This window comes from Nyctereutes procyonoides, unplaced genomic scaffold, assembly GCF_905146905.1.
Source record: "Nyctereutes procyonoides isolate TBG_1078 unplaced genomic scaffold, NYPRO_anot_genome, whole genome shotgun sequence".
NCBI classification, from domain to species: Eukaryota; Metazoa; Chordata; class Mammalia; order Carnivora; family Canidae; genus Nyctereutes; species Nyctereutes procyonoides.
In genome coordinates, this window is record NW_026575128.1 from 595,763 (window position 1) to 614,755 (window position 18,993).

Below are 18,993 nucleotides of genomic sequence, written 5' to 3' on the forward strand. Positions count from 1 at the left end.
CCAGGATCATTTAGTGCCACTGCCTAAATTCACAGAAGGAGCTTTACCTACCATTCTTTGCACCATTAGTAAAATGTCAACAGTGATTTTCAATTCCTGTTTTAGGATTTTTAAAAAGATTTATTTAGTTACTTGAGAGAGAAAGAGTATGAGCATGTATCCATGAGTAGGGGAGAGGCAGAGGGAGAGAGAGAATCCTCAATCAGAGTCCCCACTGAGTGTGGAGCCCCATGTGGCCAGATCCCAGAATCCTTAGATCATGACCTAAGTCAAAATCAAAGTTGGGGCAGTTGACGGGATGAGCTCTGGGTATTATACTATATGTTGGCAAATCAAACTCCAATAAAAAAATATACCAAAAAAAATCAAAGTTGGGTGCTTAACCACCTGAGCCACCCATGTGCCCTCTTGTTTTAGCATTATTAAGAAAATAATTTTAACTCTGAAAAGGTCTCGGGAATTTCAGGGGTCCGTAGACCACACTTTGAGAACTGCTGACCTTAAGCCTGTAGTCACCTACGTCATTGGGTTGTGTGGAGGATTAAGTGAAAGAGTAAAGTACAAGAAACAATTCCTGACACATAGAAAGGACTAAATAGATAATAACTATTATTATTACTATTGTTTTAAATGAAGAGATATATAATGGGAAAGGAGGAAATTTGGAGGAAGAGGAAAGATCTAACTTTTATTTAATACCTTTTACATGCCATTCCCTATTCTAGTTATTTTATATGTCATTGTATTTAATTCACAAAGCAACCCAGAGAGGAAGTAAATAATCCATTTTACAGTTAGGGAATGAGTTTAGAGAGATTAAACCTTTCACTCAAGGTCACAGAGTTAAAAAAAAAAAGGCATAATCCTCACTCACTTGACCCTTTTCACTTGGCACAGGTTAGGTAAGAGGGGGCTAGACAGGAAATCTATACCCATTCCCAAATTGAGAAGTAGTAGAACTGCCTTGAATCAAGAACTAACCCCTCTGACTTCGTACATTCATCTGAGAAGTACATTTTTTAATAAATTAATTTTTATTGGTGTTCAATTTACCAACATACAGAATAGCACCCAGTGCTCATCCCGTCAAGTGTCCCCCTCAGTGCCCGTCACCCATTCACCCCCACCCCCCGCCCTCCTCCCCTTCCACCACCCCTAGTTCGTTTCCCAGAGTTAGGAGTCTTTATGTTCTGTCTCCCTTTCTGATATTTCCCACACATTTCTCGAGAAGTACATTTTTAAAGTCTCAGACTTCCCACCTATTCCTGAGAGCTATTCTACATTAAACATTTTATTTTTATTTTATTTTATTTTATTATTTTATTTCATTTCATTTCATTTTAGAACATGTTCTATTTTAGCTGTTCTATATTTTAAGTTTTATTTCTAACTGAGGAAGTAAAGGTCTGCATGGTTAGCATTAGAATCCTAAGTCCTTGGAACCAGTGTAGAAGGGCAGCCTTACTTCCATGTAGTTAGAAGGACACATATCCCTCTGTTAAATGTAGAGACTCTCAACTGAACTAGAACTATCCTTGCATCACTAACCTAAACTTCTGTTTGAGGCAATGAAGTATGAATTATTGTTGTTACAAGCAAAGCACTATTTACATATCCAAATGGATATTTTTCTTTTCAAAGCAGTCCCCCTTTGGGGCGGGGATGTCTACATATTTCTTTTAATTGGGCTGGTATGGCTCAAAAGCGACATAGAAATCCTCTTTCAGAATTGCATCTTCTTTGAACGTAGTTTCAAGTTTTAGAAGCAGCCAGAATCTTTTGAGGCCAAATCTGATAGCTATGTGGCTCCAGAAGAGGACAACATCAGCTAATCTTCAGTAGTGGGTTTCTGGGCGATGTCTGGTTGATTCAGAACACAGTAAGTATTTTTTGAGCATCTACTATATCTAAGCACTGCTGGGTGCTGGCTTCTAAGAGCTTATGTGAACACAGTTCTGGAGCCGCACTTCCTAAATATTTTGATGTCACATTCTGAAATAAGGGTACAGTACCAAAGGACATCACATATCTGTATGTGTATATAGGTGCGTATATGTAAGATTTTTGCTACGTCATAGTAATCTTGTACATAACCCACAAGAATGTACAAGGAAGTCAATTCATCTACATTTTTGAGTACCAGGTACTATGGTAAGCAGTAGAAACTTTAAAAATGTCAATTGAAGGAGCCTAAACTCTGGTGGGACACAGACATATTCATTCAGCCATGAAAAAAATATAAATGACATAACAGAGATATGGATAGAGAGCAGGGGGGAGCAGGAGGGTGCTATCTGTTCCTTTAAAGCCAGATTGTAGCCATGTGATTCACTGGATTGTTATTTTTAAAAATCTAACTTTAGGCTTAATGTATATCTACCAAATATATTGTTCTGCAAACTTCAAGAAATTAGATAAAAAGTTCTCTGGCTCCGTAGTTGAGGAAGCGGCCAGACTAGCCAACAATCTTTTGGTATACCGTCTGGAGGTGCAAGGTCCAGAGGCAGTGCTGGGGGGTCACTGCCTTCAGCAGGCCTAAATTCCTTGTGCGGGGCAACTTTGAGGCTCCATGCAATACTCCTTATTTGTATTAAATCTGGATTTTAGAATACGAAGTGGCATTTGAATGTCTAGCACGTAGTAGTTTATAGTTTAGGAAAAAACCAAATGGAAGCCAGGTGGTGCCCTCAAGCTGCCAGTGCGTCTAATCTTCTAACGGAAGGAAAAGGCAGATGCTTTGACTGTTAAAATATGGAACTTTAAATTATGAAATTCTATGCACATTTACAGGGCACAACGTGATTGTCCTGTGGGTAGCTCTGCTCCACAGAGCCAGTCTGCAAGCTTAAGAAACACTTCAGTCAGCCCCACCCTCCGCTGGACTGATAGCAACCAGACAGGCCAAGGTGGAGACAGGCCCATTCTAAAGGTTTCCCTCCTTTTTTCCAAGGGACTGACCTTAACACACAAGGGCACCCAGGGCTGGAATTCAAACTTGGTCCAACTTCAACTTGGGAAAAAAATTCCTGTTCTATATGATATAAACGACTATTGTCCCCAGGGGCCTCTGAACCCCGAGTAAAGAGGAGGAAGTGAAGGCTGATGACCCTGTTGTGGGTTGCTCTGGCTCAAGGTAGCACGTATGTAGCACACAGGTGACACAGGGACAAGGAAAGATTTAGTGAGGATGAAGCCCAGCATGGCCCGCAGTGCTGACACAGACCCCGCAGAGGCCCATGGCAGCAGGCAAAGCTGCTTAGCTTCTTGGGCACTGTAGCCTGAGACATGCTGCTTTCCCCCACAGAGCATCTGGAAAGAAGATGTAGGACAGTGACCACAGCAAGCAGTAAAAAGCAGTTAGGGAGAACGGGGACAAAAGCAGCATGAAGATACCTAGAAGAAGAGAAAAGGTAAACACTTCATTTTTACGAAGCCCTCTTTTGAGTATTTTCCATCCTCTTCTCCCCCATCCCCGTCCCCCCATCCTTCCGTTTGTACTCGCAGTGCCTGAGTACAGAGCCAAGGAGACGGGAGCCCTACGCGTAAGAGGTAGCGTCTGTCTGTAACTAGACAATTGCAGTCTAATGCAAGCCCAGGTTCCGTTTTGTCAAATTCAGATCAGAAATCAGTCCTAGCTGAGAATAAAATTGAGTTGCCCAGACCCCTTGTTAGAAATACATATATTGTTACTGTGTGATAAGTGAGCTGGAATGGAGGGCAGTGTGACTGTTGTCCTGGACAGTCCCAAGGGCTACTCAGATGGACTCCTTTGGCACACTGGGAGGGTCAAAATGGTTCTGCTGGGTCCCTGCTATTGTTATTCCTCCCAATTGTAGAGATTTGTTTGTCGTAGTATTTCTTGATACTGTCAAAAAATTATCTGAAAATGGTTTTATTTTGTGAAGTGAATAATACTTTGTAATTTATGATAGTGTAAATGGAAGGAAAAGCATTAAATGTATTAAATTCTTCTATCAAATATATATATCAAATATATATATATGTATATTCCTAATTGTGTCAGTTTAACATGTGACAATGGTCAATACAATGTTACATGTATGCAGAAGAGCACAGCAGTCCTGAGACAGCTCTCCTTTGAGAGCCCTGCTTCTGCTTACCAGCTTGGCCCTTGGTTGGAGTCCTGGGACACAGCTAGTGAACAGTTCCTTTTTTTTTTTTTTAAAAAGTTTTTTTTTTAATTTTTATTTATTTATGATAGTCACAGAGAGAGAGAGAGAGGCAGAGACACAGGCAGAGGGAGAAGCAGGCTCCATGCACCGGGAGCCCGACGTGGGATTCGATCCTGGGTTTCCAGGATCGCGCCCCGGGCCAAAGGCAGGGGCTAAACCACTGCGCCACCCAGGGACCCTAGTGAACAGTTCCTTATGCCAATACAGAACTTTCCCTCACGGGCAAGAGTGGCTCCCTGTGCTTAGACTGTGCTGAGACTGATTCCCTCCTGTGCAAATCTAGAATTTTGGTACCGCTAGGCTGGAGGGGCTGATGTGGCCAGCCCCCTATAAAAACCTTGGGCACCGAGGATCTACAGAGCTTCCAGGTAGACAAGACTTCATGAGTATTGTCACAGTTTTGTGCTGGGTGGCCCCACAGGGAGGACAGTTTGTTTGTTTGTTTGTTTTCAGATAAATTGTGAAATTTATTTATATTTCACCCTTTAAAAGTCAGAACATAACAAATTTCACTTTCTGGAAATACATGAAATGCACTTAATACAAGAAAATAGGTTTCTTGGTACCACCAGAGAAATGGACACACACTCATCCGTTCCCTCAAATGAAGGCTTTGTCAAATTTCCCTCCAAACTTAGACCTCTTGATTCAGGAAAGACTGAGTTAACTTCTTCCAGAAATTACAGTGAAGACGTAGAATCAGGTGCCTGCACCTGATTCCCTCCAGATTTTGCTTTGCTGTTTTGTGTCCTCTTGTTATAATAAGTCTTAGCCATGAGTATGACTACATGTATCACAAGTTTTCCCCTAGAGAATCACTGAGCTGGGGGTGGTGGTCTTGTGGGACCCCCAACACATCTGAATCTCAGATTCACCACTCAAAGGCCAAGGGGCACCAGTACTTGTGAGATTAACTTCTTTGCACTGGACATCCAGCTGGTATGTCACAAAGATTGTTCTGTTAACACTTCACGATGATCCCGCGATTCAGAATCAAGTCTTTTTCAGATGAGGAGACAGAGGGGATGTAACCTGCACAAGGTCTTGATTCAAACCCATGTCTCCCTGACCTGTAGAAAGCAGATACTTAGCCTCAGGGAGCTCAAAAGAGGGTGGGAGAGTACAGAGCAAGGGCATTTCCATGGGGATAACCACCAGGCATTCCTAAGAGCAACCAGAACACTTGATCTAGCAGAAGACGACTTCTAAGGGTAAGAAGCAGTTACAGAGGGCAGTCTGGGTGGCCCAGTGGTTTAGCACCACCTTCAGCCCGGGGCCTGATCTTGGAGACCGGGGATCGAGTCCCACATCAGGCTCCCTGCATGGAGCCTGCTTCTCCCTCTGCCTGTGTCTCTGCCTCTCTCTCTCTCTCTCTCTCTCTCTGTGTGTGTGTGTGTCTCATGAATAAATAAATAAAATCTTAAAAAAAAGGGAAGCAGTTACAGAGATGGATCAGAGTTTTAGAATACTTAATATTTAAGAACGGTCATTGATCTGTGGAGGCAGCAAGACAATATTTTAAATCAGAGTTGTCCTTGAAAATCTGTGACATAAGGTCTCACAGGCCAGCTTCTCAGAAGCTCTGTGGGGGAGATGGGACCTCAGTCTAAAAAGGTGATTGGTGGGGCATCTGGCGGGCTCAGTCGGTGGAGCATGAGACTCTTGACCTCAGGATCGTGAGTTTGAGCCTCATGTTGAGTGTAGAGATTACTTAAAAATAAAATCTTAGAAAAATAAAATGAAATAGGAGCACCTGGCTGGGTGGCTCAGTCGGTTAAGCAGCTGACTCTTGATTTTGTCACAGGTCATGATCTCAGATCAAGCCCGGCACTGGGCTCCATGCTGGGGGTGGAGTCTGCTTAAGATTCTCTCCCTCTCTCTTGGTCCCTCTGCCATTCTCTCCCTCCAAATAAATAAATAAATTAGTTAATTAATTAAAAAGATGATTGGCTGCACTCCAGGTAAGAGGAATATTAACAGTGGCCATTTTGAAACCTATCCAGTAGGGCTCTGGTATTAAATGGTGTCAAAATCTGTGAGGTGCACTTCCCCCCCTTTACCCACCCAGCCAAGACAATCTGAGGAAGGTTGAGGCCAAGTGTATGGTTTCTTTTGAGAAGGAGGGATCAGTGGTACCTACAGGAGCCAAAAACACTGTGGAACACAGTGCTGCTCTGAGATAGGAGGGCAGGTGGAGGGAGGAAAGGGGCTAAAAATATCCATTTACAGGGCACATCTGTGCCAGAGGGTTGATATACATTACCTCATTTAATCTCAAGAATCCTGAGGTAGGGATTATTGGCTTCATTTTATAGATGGAGAAAACTGAGCTCAAGACAATGGTAATTAGCTCACGTTCATGGAATTAATATGCGCTGGCATTAGAATTTGAACTCAGCTCTGTGTAGCTGCAAACCCAGACGCTTCTTTTTTGTTTTGTTTTTTAAAGATTCATTTTCTTTTTTAAGACTTTATTTATTTGAGAGAGAGAGAGAGAACAGGAGCAGGGGGAGAGGGAGAAGCAGGTTCCCTGCTGAGCCAAGACCTCCCCTCAACGTGGGGCTTGAGCCCAGGACCCTGGGATCATTACTGAGCCAAGGCGGACGCTTAACCGAGGAGCCACCAGTGCCACCACCCAGACGCTCCTCAACATGGCTCTGCCTCTGTTGCTGAGCCCGGGGTGATGTCAGGGTGTAGAATTTAGGTGGGGGTGTCCCTACTGATGCCATAGAGCAAGGGTGTGAACCTCAAGGGGAAGCTCAGGATGGAACCAAGGGCCCTGTGAGCCAGACTGGACCCACAGGGAGTAAGGGAAGAAGCTGAGTGTCCCCTAGATGTTTGTCTTGTCCCCATGAGCACATCTCAAAAGAAGAAATCCTGGGACACCTGGGTGGCTCAGCGGTTGGGCATCTGCCTTCAGCCGTCGTGATCCCAGGTCCTGGGATCGAGTCCCACATTGGGCTCCCCTCAGGGAGCCTGCTTCTCCCTCTGCCTGTGTCTCTGCTTGTCTCTCTGTGTCTGTCATGAATAAATAAATAAAATCTAGGGATCCCTGGGTGGCGCAGCGGTTTAGCGCCTGCCTTTGGCCCAGGGCGCGATCCTGGAGACCCGGGATCGAATCCCACATCGGGCTCCCGGTGCATGGAGCCTGCTTCTCCCTCTGCCTATGTCTCTGCCTCTCTTTCTCTGTGACTATCATAAATAAATAAATAAATAAATAAATAAATAAATAAATAAATAAATAAATAAAATCTGAAGAAAGAAGAAGAAATAATAATAATAATAATAATAATAATAATAATAATAATAATCCTGGCATTCCTTTAAGGAACCCTAAATCAGGGAGAATGTTCCAGAGGCATCTTCCAGCGCCCCCATGTGGCCGGGACTTCAGGGCTCCCTTAGTACTGGTTCTGCTCCCAATGTGTATCTGAAATCCGGTCATCTGCTCGGTGGCCGCCACCTCCGAATCCACAGCAGGTGGGCTTTCCTCCCCCCCCCCCGCCACCCCCCCATTCTGCCTCCCGCCACCTAACCTCTATGTTAGGGTCAAAGCGCCGCCTCAAGCTGCCCTCAGACACCCTTCCCACTCCGTCAGGGTCAGTCCCCAGACCTGCCGCCTCAGGCCTCGGCTTCTATCCCTGGCACCTCTCAGCTAGTTCCTGCCATGCGGCTGCACCGAGGCATCCAGCACCTTCCAGCCCAGGGCCTTCACAAAATAGCATTTTCTTTTCGGAACCACCTAGCCAGCCATCTCACAGCCGCCTTCTTCTTCTTCTTTTTTATTTTCCTTTTCCCAGCTCTGCTGAGCTATCAGGGCCATATAACCCTGTATTAGTCCAAGGTGCAGCGCGTAAGGATGGGGTGTTTGTGCAGACTGTGACATGATCGGTCCGGGAGGTCTGGTTAGCCTCTGCCACCACACAGTCACACGTCACACGTTTTCTGAGTGAAGGACAGGCAGGGCCAGGTAGGGAGAGGCAGGTAGGGGGCTACGTGATCAGACTCCCAGAACTCCCAGAAATGCTGAGGAACAACCCGGACCACCCCGCCCCGGGCATCAGAGGTGGGGTCTCCCTAGGGCAGTCACTTGTGGCCAACCAAGCATAACCAGACTCTAGAAGCAGGAGAAAGCCACTACAGATGCTGTCGGCAGCCCTTATTCAAACCAAGTCATTGGGAGAATGAAAAGACCACAGCTTCCCGGTCGGTGGGACTGTCCGTGGAGAGAGGCCCATTGGCGGCCTGTCGGGACCCTGTCACCCCCAAGAGCTTCCTTTCCATGGCCTTGCTCAGTAAAACCCTTCCTCTTTACCCGCTCTCCTTTGCCAGATCCATCCTTCAACTCCTGAGACAAGAACCTCGCTGTCCTGCTTCATGTTCTTGTGGTGAGAACTTTTAAGCTCTCCTCTCCCAGCTACTTGCACATACATGCCCCAGTGTGGTAATAACTGTGCTCACCATGCTGGCCCTTCTGTCCCCAGAACTTACTTCTACCTGGAACTTTGTACCTTTTGACCCCCTTCGCCCAGGTTCCATGCAAACGTCACCTTCTGACGCATACTTTCCACCCTTCAGGCCATTTCTGTCTAACTAGGTCCCCTCCGACACCGTCTCAGAGCACCCCGTGCTTCCACAACACGTCAGGACTGCTCATTTCTAGTTATTTCCACCATTATCTGGTTGGCAGCCATCCCCCCCCCCCAGGACCGTAAATCCCAGGGTGGGATGTGTTGTCCAGTCTACCGAGTGGGTTCCCAGCCCCGCAGTATGGTAGGTGTCCCCAACTGAAATCGGTAACACCCCACCAATACTTACTGAGCATCTACTATGTGCTCGGCCAATCCTGGGTCTGGGGATCCAGGCATGAATAAAAGGGAGCTCTCTCTGGGGGCAGGTTTCATGTGTATGGACAAGACACACGTAAAGAGAGGCCAGATGATGACGACAGACCCCGGGAGGTACTCAGGGCAGGGGAAGGCCACTCGGGATCTCTGGGGCGAGCCTTAGGCAATGAGCAGCAGCAATAATAGGCGACCACTGGTGACATCTGGCAGCAGCATTGTCACTCACCTCCCAGATAAACCAATTTTTTCCAGTTCTCAGACTCCAGGATTTCATCATGCGGGTAGTAGCTCTGGTCCATCATGAAGAGAATCATAAGGGAGGCCATGCAAGAGAGAATGAACGTGTTGCCTTTGGTCAGAAGGGAGGTGGAGGCCAGGAGACAGGAAGCATAGCGGCAGGGGAGGCCCTTATAGGTGAGCTGAGCACCTGCCAGGGAGAGAAGAGGTGGGGGTTAGCAGCTCCCCCAGTGAGCCCTTCTGTCATGATGTCTTCCCTGCCCCACGTTCCACGTGTCCCCCCTTGCGGGGCCGTGGCAGGCTATGAAGCATTTAGCGATTCATGGAGGTGCTGTGTGGGTTCTGCGCTTGCCCCCTGCGGTAAGGAGGCTGCCGGGACCGGGCATGGGTGCTGGCCCCAAGGACTGCTCCTTAGTGGGGTCCCAGGAGGCCAGCTGGCCTGCACCTACCCTTGCATGCATCTGACCTTGGGCCCGACCTTGCCAGAGCTCCGTTTCTCCCCCTGTTGTGGGACGCTAGAGGGTGACCTCTAGTTCTAGGCTCTGGGAGTCTATGGGCAACACCTGAAGGTCACACAGTGGGAGAAAGGCACGGCCAGTCGGAGAGCCTCGGGGCCCTGGCCACCCCCTACCTGGGCCCTGCCAATGCGGCCTGCGGTGGGCCTGGGGCACCAGGGAAGGAAAGAGGAGGCACCCCCAAAGGAGCAGAGTTGTTCACGGCCCCCCTGCCTGGCTCCCGACCCTCAGCTAGAGTTGGGGTTCACTCACCAGTTGAGTAAAAGCACAGGCGGAAAGTAGCAGCTAACACATAGATGATGGCCAGGAACCCGTTCAGGGGCCCGTCCACACCCAGGAGCAGGGCTGAGGCCAGGCCGAAGGTGGTGAAGACAGCGAAGTCATTCAGCTCGACTCCTGCTCAAGGAGGCCAAGGTTAGAACTTAGCCCATCTGCCTCGTACCTTAGTCCCCTCTGGTGGGGGCGCTGCAGTGGAGCCCAGCGAGCTGAGGTCCCAGAGAGCAGCAGCTGCTCCCCCCCACCCCTGGGGGGGTCAAGGACAGGGGCTCCTCCTCGCTCACACTGACCCAGCAGCCTCAGACAAGTTCTCCCTCCTCCCGGGTCTTAGGTTCCCATCCTTGAACATCCAGGATTGGACCACAACTGGATGCAAACCGACAAGCTGTGGAACCCTTTCCTCAAGCAAAATCTTACATGGAAATATTTTCTTATATTTTAAACCAGCTGCTCTGCTGGGGGGATTTTTCATTTCCCCACTGCTCACCACCACCACCACCATCACCCTACCATCACCACCACTCCCAATCCCCAGATCGGCCCTGACAGGGAGGCAGGGCAGATGAGGAAACTGCAGGCCAGGGCAAGGATGGCTCAAGGTAGCAAGTGAGCCAGCAGATGGAGGAGCTAGCCCTAGGCCATGAGGCTCCCAAAGTGCTCCTGGGCTGCTGCTGCTGTCCTCAGCGGGATGTGAACAGAAGCCGTGACTGATGAAGGCCTGCTGGTATTAGAGGGTGGAGGCGTGACCTGAGATGAGGGCTCCTGGGGTCAGAGATTAGAAGTCTGAGGCCTGGACTCACCTGACTTGCAGCAGAGGCTGAGGTGTCTGGTTATCGCCCCAACGGCCGTGTCTAACAGGAAGCTGATCAGAAGCATCCAGGAGGCACAGTGGCATCTCCTAGAGTGTAGGGCAGCAGGCCCAAGCAGGACAGCTCCTTCATGGGCTCCAGCAGACAACTACTCCACGTACCCCCAGTACACCAACACACTTCCTGTACCTCCACCCTGCATGTTCCTCACACTCCTGTTCTTTCTGGAACACGCTGCTTTATACAACACACACACCCGCACACACTCCTGCCATACTCTCAATCCACAGTCTTAACGGGGTGCCTGAGGCCTCTAGATAATCAGTAAGGTCCCCTCCAACTCTAAGTCCCAGGCATATTTGAGGGCACGGGGTCCTATGTTCTAGGCCAGCCTCTGCAACCATCTCACTGTGAATTCTTAGATAAGTCACTCCCCACATCTCTAGGCCTCTCTTCCTCCATCTGTAAAATGAGGGGTTTGTGCCAAATGATTTAATAGATATAGACCTGTTTAGATTATCTATTTCTCCTAGCATAAGTTTTGGTAACTTATGACTTTTAGGGAACTGGTCCATTTCATTTCAGTTATCTTATAGAGTTGTTCGTAATATTACTTTGTGATACTTTTAATGTCCGTGGGATCAGTAGTGATGGCTCCTCTTTCATTTCTGATATTGGTACTCTGTGTCTTCTCTGCTTTTCTTTATTTTTCTTGGTTAGCCTGCCTAGAGGCTTATCAATTTTATTGATATTTCCAAAGAATCAGCTTTTGGGGAGCGCCTGGGTGGCTCAGTCAGTTAAGCATCTGTCTTTGGCTCAGGTCATGATCCCGGGGTCCTTGGATCGAGTCCTGCATTGGGGTCCCTGCTCAGCGGGGAGTCTGCTTCTCCCTCTCTCCCTGGTCATTCCCTGCCCCCCACCACTCCCATGCAAATAAATAAATAAAATCTTTGAAAAAGAAGAATCAGCTTTTGGTTTCATTGATCTTCTCTACTGATTTTTTATTTTCAATTTTATTGATGGCTGCTCTCATTTTTACCATTTCTTCTCTTCTGCTCACTTTGGATTTAATTTCTTATTTTTCCTCCTAGTTTACTAAGGTGGAAGCCTTACTTATCGATTTTATATCCCCCTTCTTTTCAGTTCTTCTAAGACTTCATTTTTTTTGTTTTTGGAGAAGTTTTAGGTTTACAACAAAATTGAGAGGAAGCTACAGAAATTTCCCATATTCCCCCTGCCCCACATATACATAGCCTCCCACATTAGCAATATCACTCACCAGAACAGTACATTCAGGTTCTTGGTAGGTACTAAGAATGAACCTGCACTGACACATCATAGTTACCCAAAGTCCATAGATTACCTCGGGGTTCACTCTTGATGTTGTACATTCTGTGGTTTTGGACCTATGTGTGATGACATGTATCCATCATTATGGTACCTGCAGAGCATTTCCACTGTCCTAAAAATCCTCTATACCTATTCATTTCCCCCTACCTGACCCTGGCAACCGCTGATCTTTTTATAATCCTCATAGCTCTGCTTTTCCAGAACATGATATTATTGTAATCATATACTATGGAGCATTTTCAGATTGGCTTCTTTCATTTGGTGATATGAGCTAATAAATTCTCACATTACTCATGGTCTTTTCATGGCCCAATAGCTCATTTCTTTTTAGCACTGAGTAACACACCATTGTTAGGAAATACCACAGTTTATTCATCTGTTTATTTACTAGAAGATGTCTTGGTTGCCTGCAGGTTTTGGTAATTGTAAACAAAACATCATAAACATCCAACTGCAGGTTTTTGTGTGGACATAGCTTTTAATTAATTTGGATAGATACCAAACAATGTGATTGCTGGATGATATAGTAAGAGTATGTGTAGTTTTGTAATAAACTGTCAGACTGTCTTCCAAAGTGGCTGAATCATGGTGCACTCCCACCAGCAAGGATGAGGCCTGTTGCTCCACAAACTTGCCAGCATTTGGTGTTATCAGTGTTCTGGACAACTGGTTTGGCTGATGGGTGTGTAGTGGTATCTCACTGTTATTTTTTTTTCTCACTGTTATTTTAATTTGCATCTCCCTGATAGCATGTGATGTGGAGCATCTTTTCACATGCTTATTTGCCATTTGTAGATCTCCGTTAGTTGGTGAGGTGTCTGTTAAGGTCCTTGGCCCATTTTCTAATTGAGTTGTTTGTTTTCTTGTGGATGAGTTTTAAGCTTTGTCTATTTTATTTTAGTTTAGTTTAGTTTTTAGATTTTATTTATTTATTCATGAGAGACACGGAGAGAGAGAGGCAGAGACACAGGCAGAGGGAGAAGCAGGCTCCACACAGGGAGCCCGATGTGGGACTCGATCCCTGGACTCCAGGATCATGCCCTGGGCCGAAGGCAGGCGCTAACCCGCTGAGCCACCCAGGGGTCCCTACCTTTGTCTATTTTAGATTTTAGCCCTTTTTCAGATGTGCTTTTTGCAAATACTTTCTCCCAGCTTGCCGCTTATCTTCTAATTCTCCTGAGCTTGTCTTTCACAGAGTAGATTTCTCTTCCAATATATGCATTCAATGCTATATTATTCCCCCTCTAACTACTGTTTCACTGCATCTCAGAAATTTTATTTTATTTTATTTTTAATAAATTAATTTTTATTGGTGTTCAATTTACCAACATACAGAATAACACCCAGTGCTCATCCCGTCAAGTGCCCCCCCTCAGTGCCCGTCACCCATTCACCCCCACCCCCCGCCCTCCTCCCCCTCCACCACCCCTAGTTCATTTCCCAGAGTTAGAAGTCTTTATGTTCTGTCTCCCTTTCTGATATTTCCCACACATTTCTTCTCCCTTCCCTTATATTCCCTTTCACTATTATTCATATTCCCCAAATGAATGAGAACATACACTGTTTGTCTTTCTCCGATTGACTTACTTCACTCAGCATAATACCCTCCAGTTCCATCCACGTTGAAGCAAATGGTGGGTATTTGTCGTTTCTAATGGTCCATCTCAGAAATTTTAATGTTATACTTTCATTTTCTTTTAGTTCAAGACACTTTTCTTCTTTTTTAGAAAAATTATTTATTTATTCATGAGAGACACACAGAGAGAGGCAGAGACACAGGCAGAGGGAGGAGCAGGCTCCCTGTGGGGAGCCCGATGCAGGACTCTATCCGAGGACCCCGAGATCACAACCTGAGCCAAAGGCAGATGCTCAACCACTGAGCCACCCAGGTGCCCCTACGTTTTCTTCTTTAATCCATGTATTATTTAAAATTGTGTTGTTTCAAAGATAAACTCAAAATGGATGAAAGATCTAAATGTGAGACAAGATTCCATCAAAATCCTAGAGGAGAACACAGGCAACACCCTTTTTGAACTTGGCCACAGTAACTTCTTGCAAGATACATCCACGAAGGCAAAAGAAACAAAAGCAAAAATGAACTATTGGGACTTCATCAAGATAAGAAGCTTTTGCACAGCAAAGGATACAGTCAACAAAACTAAAAGACAACCTACAGAATGGGAGAAGAGATTTGCAAATAACATATCAGATAAAGGGCTAGTTTCCAAAATCTATAAAGAACTTATTAAACTCAACAGCAAAGAAACAAACAATCCAATCATGAAATGGGCAAAAGACATGAAGAGAAATCTCACAGAGGAAGACATAGACATGGCCAACATGCACATGAGAAAATGCTCTGCATCACTTGCCATCAGGGAAATACAAATCCAAACCACCATGAGATACCACCTCCCACCAGTGAGAATGGGGAAAATTAACAAGGCAGGAAACAACAAATGTTGGAGAGGATGCGGAGAAAAGGGAACCCTCTTACACTGTTGGTGGGAATGTGAACTGGTGCAGCCACTCTGGAAACTGTGTGGAGGTTCTTCAAAGAATTAAAAATAGACCTGCCCTACGACCCAGCAATTGCACTGTTGGGGATTTACCCCAAAGATTCAGATGCAATGAAACGCCGGGACACCTGCACCCCGATGTTTCTAGCAGCCATGTCCACAGTAGCCAAACTGTGGAAGGAGCCTCGGTGTCCATCGAAAGATGAATGGATAAAGAAGATGTGGTTTATGTATACAATGGAATATTCCTCAGGCATTAGAAACGACAAATACCCACCATTTGCTTCAACGTGGATGGAACTGGAGGGTATTATGCTGAGTGAAATAAGTCAATCGGAGAAGGACAAACAGTGTATGTTCTCATTCATTTGGGGAATATGAATAATAGTGAAAGGGAATATAAGGGAAGGGAGAAGAAATGTGTGAAATATCAGAAAGGGAGACAGAACATAAAGACTCCTAACTCTGGGAAATGAACTAGGGGTGGTGGAGGGGGAGGAGGGCGGGGGGTGGGGGTGAATGGGTGACGGGCACTGAGGGGGGCACTTGACAGGATGAGCACTGGGTGTTATTCTGTATGTTGGTAAATTGAACACCAATAAAAATTAATTTATTAAAAAAAAGACACATTGGCAATCAGCATGAGAGGGACTTTGGAGGTAGTGGACATTTTCTTAGTTTGAGAGCTGATGAAGCAGGCATATTCAGCTTGTGAAAATTCATCAAAGTGGGCACTATGTGTACTTTTCTTACTATATGTATTTCAATAAAAATTGATAAGAAAAAAAATAAAATTGTGTTGTTTAACCTCCACATATTTGGGGATTTTCTAGTTATCTTTCTGTTATTGATTTTTACTTTAATTTCATGTGGTCCAAGGGCATACTTCATATGATTTCTATTCTTTTAAATTGGTTAGGGTAGGTCTTATAGACTGGATGTGTGAAGAGAAGAAAGTGTATTCTGCTGTTCCTGGATAAAATATTCTATAAACATCTGTTAGATCCAGTTGATTGATGGTGCTATTTGGATTGACTATCTCCTCACTGATTTTCTGCCAGCTGGATCTGCCAATTTCTGATAGAGGGGTGATGAAATATCCAACTGTGATAGTGGACTTGTCAAGTTCTCCTTGTGGTTCTATCCATTTTCATCTTACATATTTTGACGCTCTAACTGACGTCCAACAGCACTTTCAGACCCTACATTTGAGGAGTCCACCTCAAATGCACCTGCTGCAGTCCAGCACATGCTCCTGGACCCCCCTGAAAGCAGCCCCTGCAGTCTCAGGCCTAGGCTGCCATTTCTAAGTCTACATCCCGATCGCAGTGCTTGGATGGCCAAGCAGAAGCAGAGAGCCTGACCCCAGACTTCAGGTGTCACCAAACAGCCTCAGCAGTACTTCCTTTAGATCCATACCTATGTGTCTAATAGGAACCAGGCCCACCATTGTGGCCATAAAAACTACACTCGTGGAAGATTAGACTCAACTGAGAAGATAGAGATTTTCTTCTGCAGGTATGCTCTACTTTATAAGACCCCACAAATCCAGATGTAGAGAATCATAAACTTTTCAAACTGGAAGGAAACTCAAAACACCAGCAGGTAAAATCATCTTATTTTTATGGGTAAGAAACGGATCCAGAGATATCACGGACTGATGGTCATAGAGAATCAAACTGTTAGGATATCTGCATTATAAAGGATTTCTCTTTAAAGAACTGATTTGCCAAGGCCTTGAAACATGATTCACTTTATAGAAATATAATTTACTTACAAAATATAATTTGCTTTGCTTTTTAGGGGCCCATATACATGTCTCAGATTTTCCACAAGACTGCTAATTGTAAATATTCCCCAGCTCACATGTTCTCATTGAAGAATCAAAAATTTGGAATGAAAAAAAATTGTAATGGTAGGGCACGCCTGGGTGGCTCAGTCTTTGGCTCAGGTCACAATCCCGGGGTCCTGGGATCAAGCCCCACATCAGGCTCCCTGCTCAGCAGGGAATCTGCCTCTCCCTCTCCATTTGCCCCTCCTCCTGCTTGTGTTCTCTTGCTGTCTCTCTTTCTCTTTTAAAAAAATAAACCTTTTAAAAAAATTTTGGAGTGGGTAGCCTGCCTATCTGAGGATGATGTAAGGGCCACCAGAACAGAATCTCTTGATTTCTCTCACAAAGACCATTCTAGACCTCCATAGCTAGAAGGAACTAGAGAGATCACAGTGCAAACTCCTTGTTTTAGAGATGGAGAAAGCAAGGCTCAGGGATGTGACCTGCCAAAGTCACACATCAGGTTGGTGGTAGGACCGAGGCTAGGATCTTGGCCCCTTGACTCCCAACCTGCGACACTTCCTCCTGCTCCTGGCTGATCCTGTGCCTCAGTGCCTGGCTCTCTAGGCTCCCCACTCCTGCTGCCAGGCTGTTGGCTCCAGCTCTTGGCGAGGAGCTGGCTGGGCCCCAGACCTACTTGCAGAAGCTGCAGAAGATGGAGAAGAGCCCCAGGACCATGTTGGACAGGGCCAAGGCATTGGTAACATCCTTCCAGGAGAATTCGTTCATCTGGGGATGGCTCTGGTTGTTGGTCAGGAAGGAACTGGTGCACAGATCTGGGGCTCAGGGGAGAGGAGGAAGGGGTTCCCAAGGTCAAAGAGTCCCAGAAGAGGCTCCCAGGGACCAGGCAGTTCCCGCTCGCTGGACCTCATCCCAGAACCACAGCCTCCCAACACTGTTTCACAGACTGGGGTGAGACCAGGAGGCCAAGACAAAGGTGCTGAGGATGCATGTCTTAGGAAGCGCAACAGCAAAGCAAGTGAGCCTGCACAACCAGTTTCCACTGCCTCTGACCGTACCCCTCGTACCCTCCGCTGATCGCACAGATCTCCCTCCCGCCCAGGTGGTGACTCTCCCGGTACCCCCGTGGCCCAGGGGCAAGACGTATGGGCCCTTACTCCCATCTGAGAGGTGAGCCTTTTGTCATAGGTGAGCCCCTTACAAAAAAATTATAAAGCTATTTTTAATACTTTATAATTTATCCCTATGGGGTGAACCCCAGAGGAATAAGAAAGAACCCTGGGAAGGGGTAACCCCCTCACTCCCAGGAGTGGCCCAGGGGGTGAGAGGCTCCCTGAGAGGTAGAAAGCACAAAGAGACCAGCTGTGGAGTCAGGCTCCTTTGTCCAGCCCTCAGGACAGGGCTGCCGCCGAGGTGCCCAAGGCCCTGGTGCTGACAGGCCCCGACCTGAACAGCAGGCCCAGCTCCAACAGGGGAAGAGGGGAGAAACAAGACAGGAGCATGGACGGCACAGAAAGTTCACATGGTGCTTTCCACGATGTTCTCTCTCCTGATCCTGACGCCCTCAGGAGCTGGTGTTATCGTTATTTTACGAATGAAAAAACAGGTTCAGGGAAATGAGGTATCGGCTTAAAGTCACGCGTTAGGTGAGTAGAAGGCGATCCTGCCTGCCAGATTCTGATTCTGGTGCTTCCTCTGCCAGGGGCACAGCTCTGGGCAGGGGGAGGTTTGTGGGGTAGGAGGCCAAGGAGGAGCTCAGTGGGCCAGGCCCGTGGGGCAGCTACAGCCTCCCTGGGGGAGCAGCCCAGCCCATTCTCACAGCCCCCCTGGCTCTGTGTGTCCTCTAAGACCCAACACACCCTCCCTACAAATAAACTGCTTGTGGCATGAAGCCTCTTTTGGAGAAAGAGCCCCAGCACCTTCTGGAACAGGGAAGCCCCCTGGTTGCTGTAAGCACGCTGCCCGCGAACAGTAATCCTGCCCCTGAGTAAGATACACATGGTCCAAGGTGTTTCCACAGCCTCCTCCTCATTTCATCCTCACTCATTTTAAAGGGGGGTAAACTGAGCCTCTGCCTCGGCTCAGCCCCTGCGTCTAGCCCCAGGCCCCTCTGGTCTGGGCAAGAGTTAAGACAGTTTAGGGTCCTTTCCCATAAACCCTGCCACCAAGCTGTCAGAGGCTGGAAGGCCCTGAGCTTGGAGATTGGAACTGGGGCTTTATGAGAGGCCAGTGTCATTCACCAAGGCCATCCAGCCTCCTGAGACATCTCACATCAGGGCCCCTCTAAACATCAGACAGGAAGAGTCCTGGCTGAGCGATCTGGGAGGGGAGGGGAGCCAAGGGCTGGCTGCGTACCCCCTCCGCAGGAGCCCCCCGTCCCAGGCCCTCATGGGCCTCAGGGCTGACTTCAGCAAGACCTAACACCTCCGTGTCCAGCCCAGCCCACCCCTGCCTG

General features: G+C 46.9%; 1 protein-coding gene across 1 annotated transcript; it reads right to left on the reverse strand.

The window, feature by feature from the left end:
• Positions 1-3,256: 3,256 nt before the first annotated feature.
• Positions 3,257-17,255, reverse strand: TMEM269 (transmembrane protein 269). The gene is made up of 5 exons (XM_055341461.1): positions 17,215-17,255; positions 10,869-10,966; positions 10,045-10,188; positions 9,267-9,467; positions 3,257-3,393 (listed from the first exon to the last, which is right to left on the reverse strand). Exons 1-5 carry the CDS (start codon positions 17,253-17,255, stop codon positions 3,257-3,259), a joined length of 621 nt encoding a protein of 206 aa, XP_055197436.1.
• Between the last annotated feature and the right edge of the window lie 1,738 nt (positions 17,256-18,993).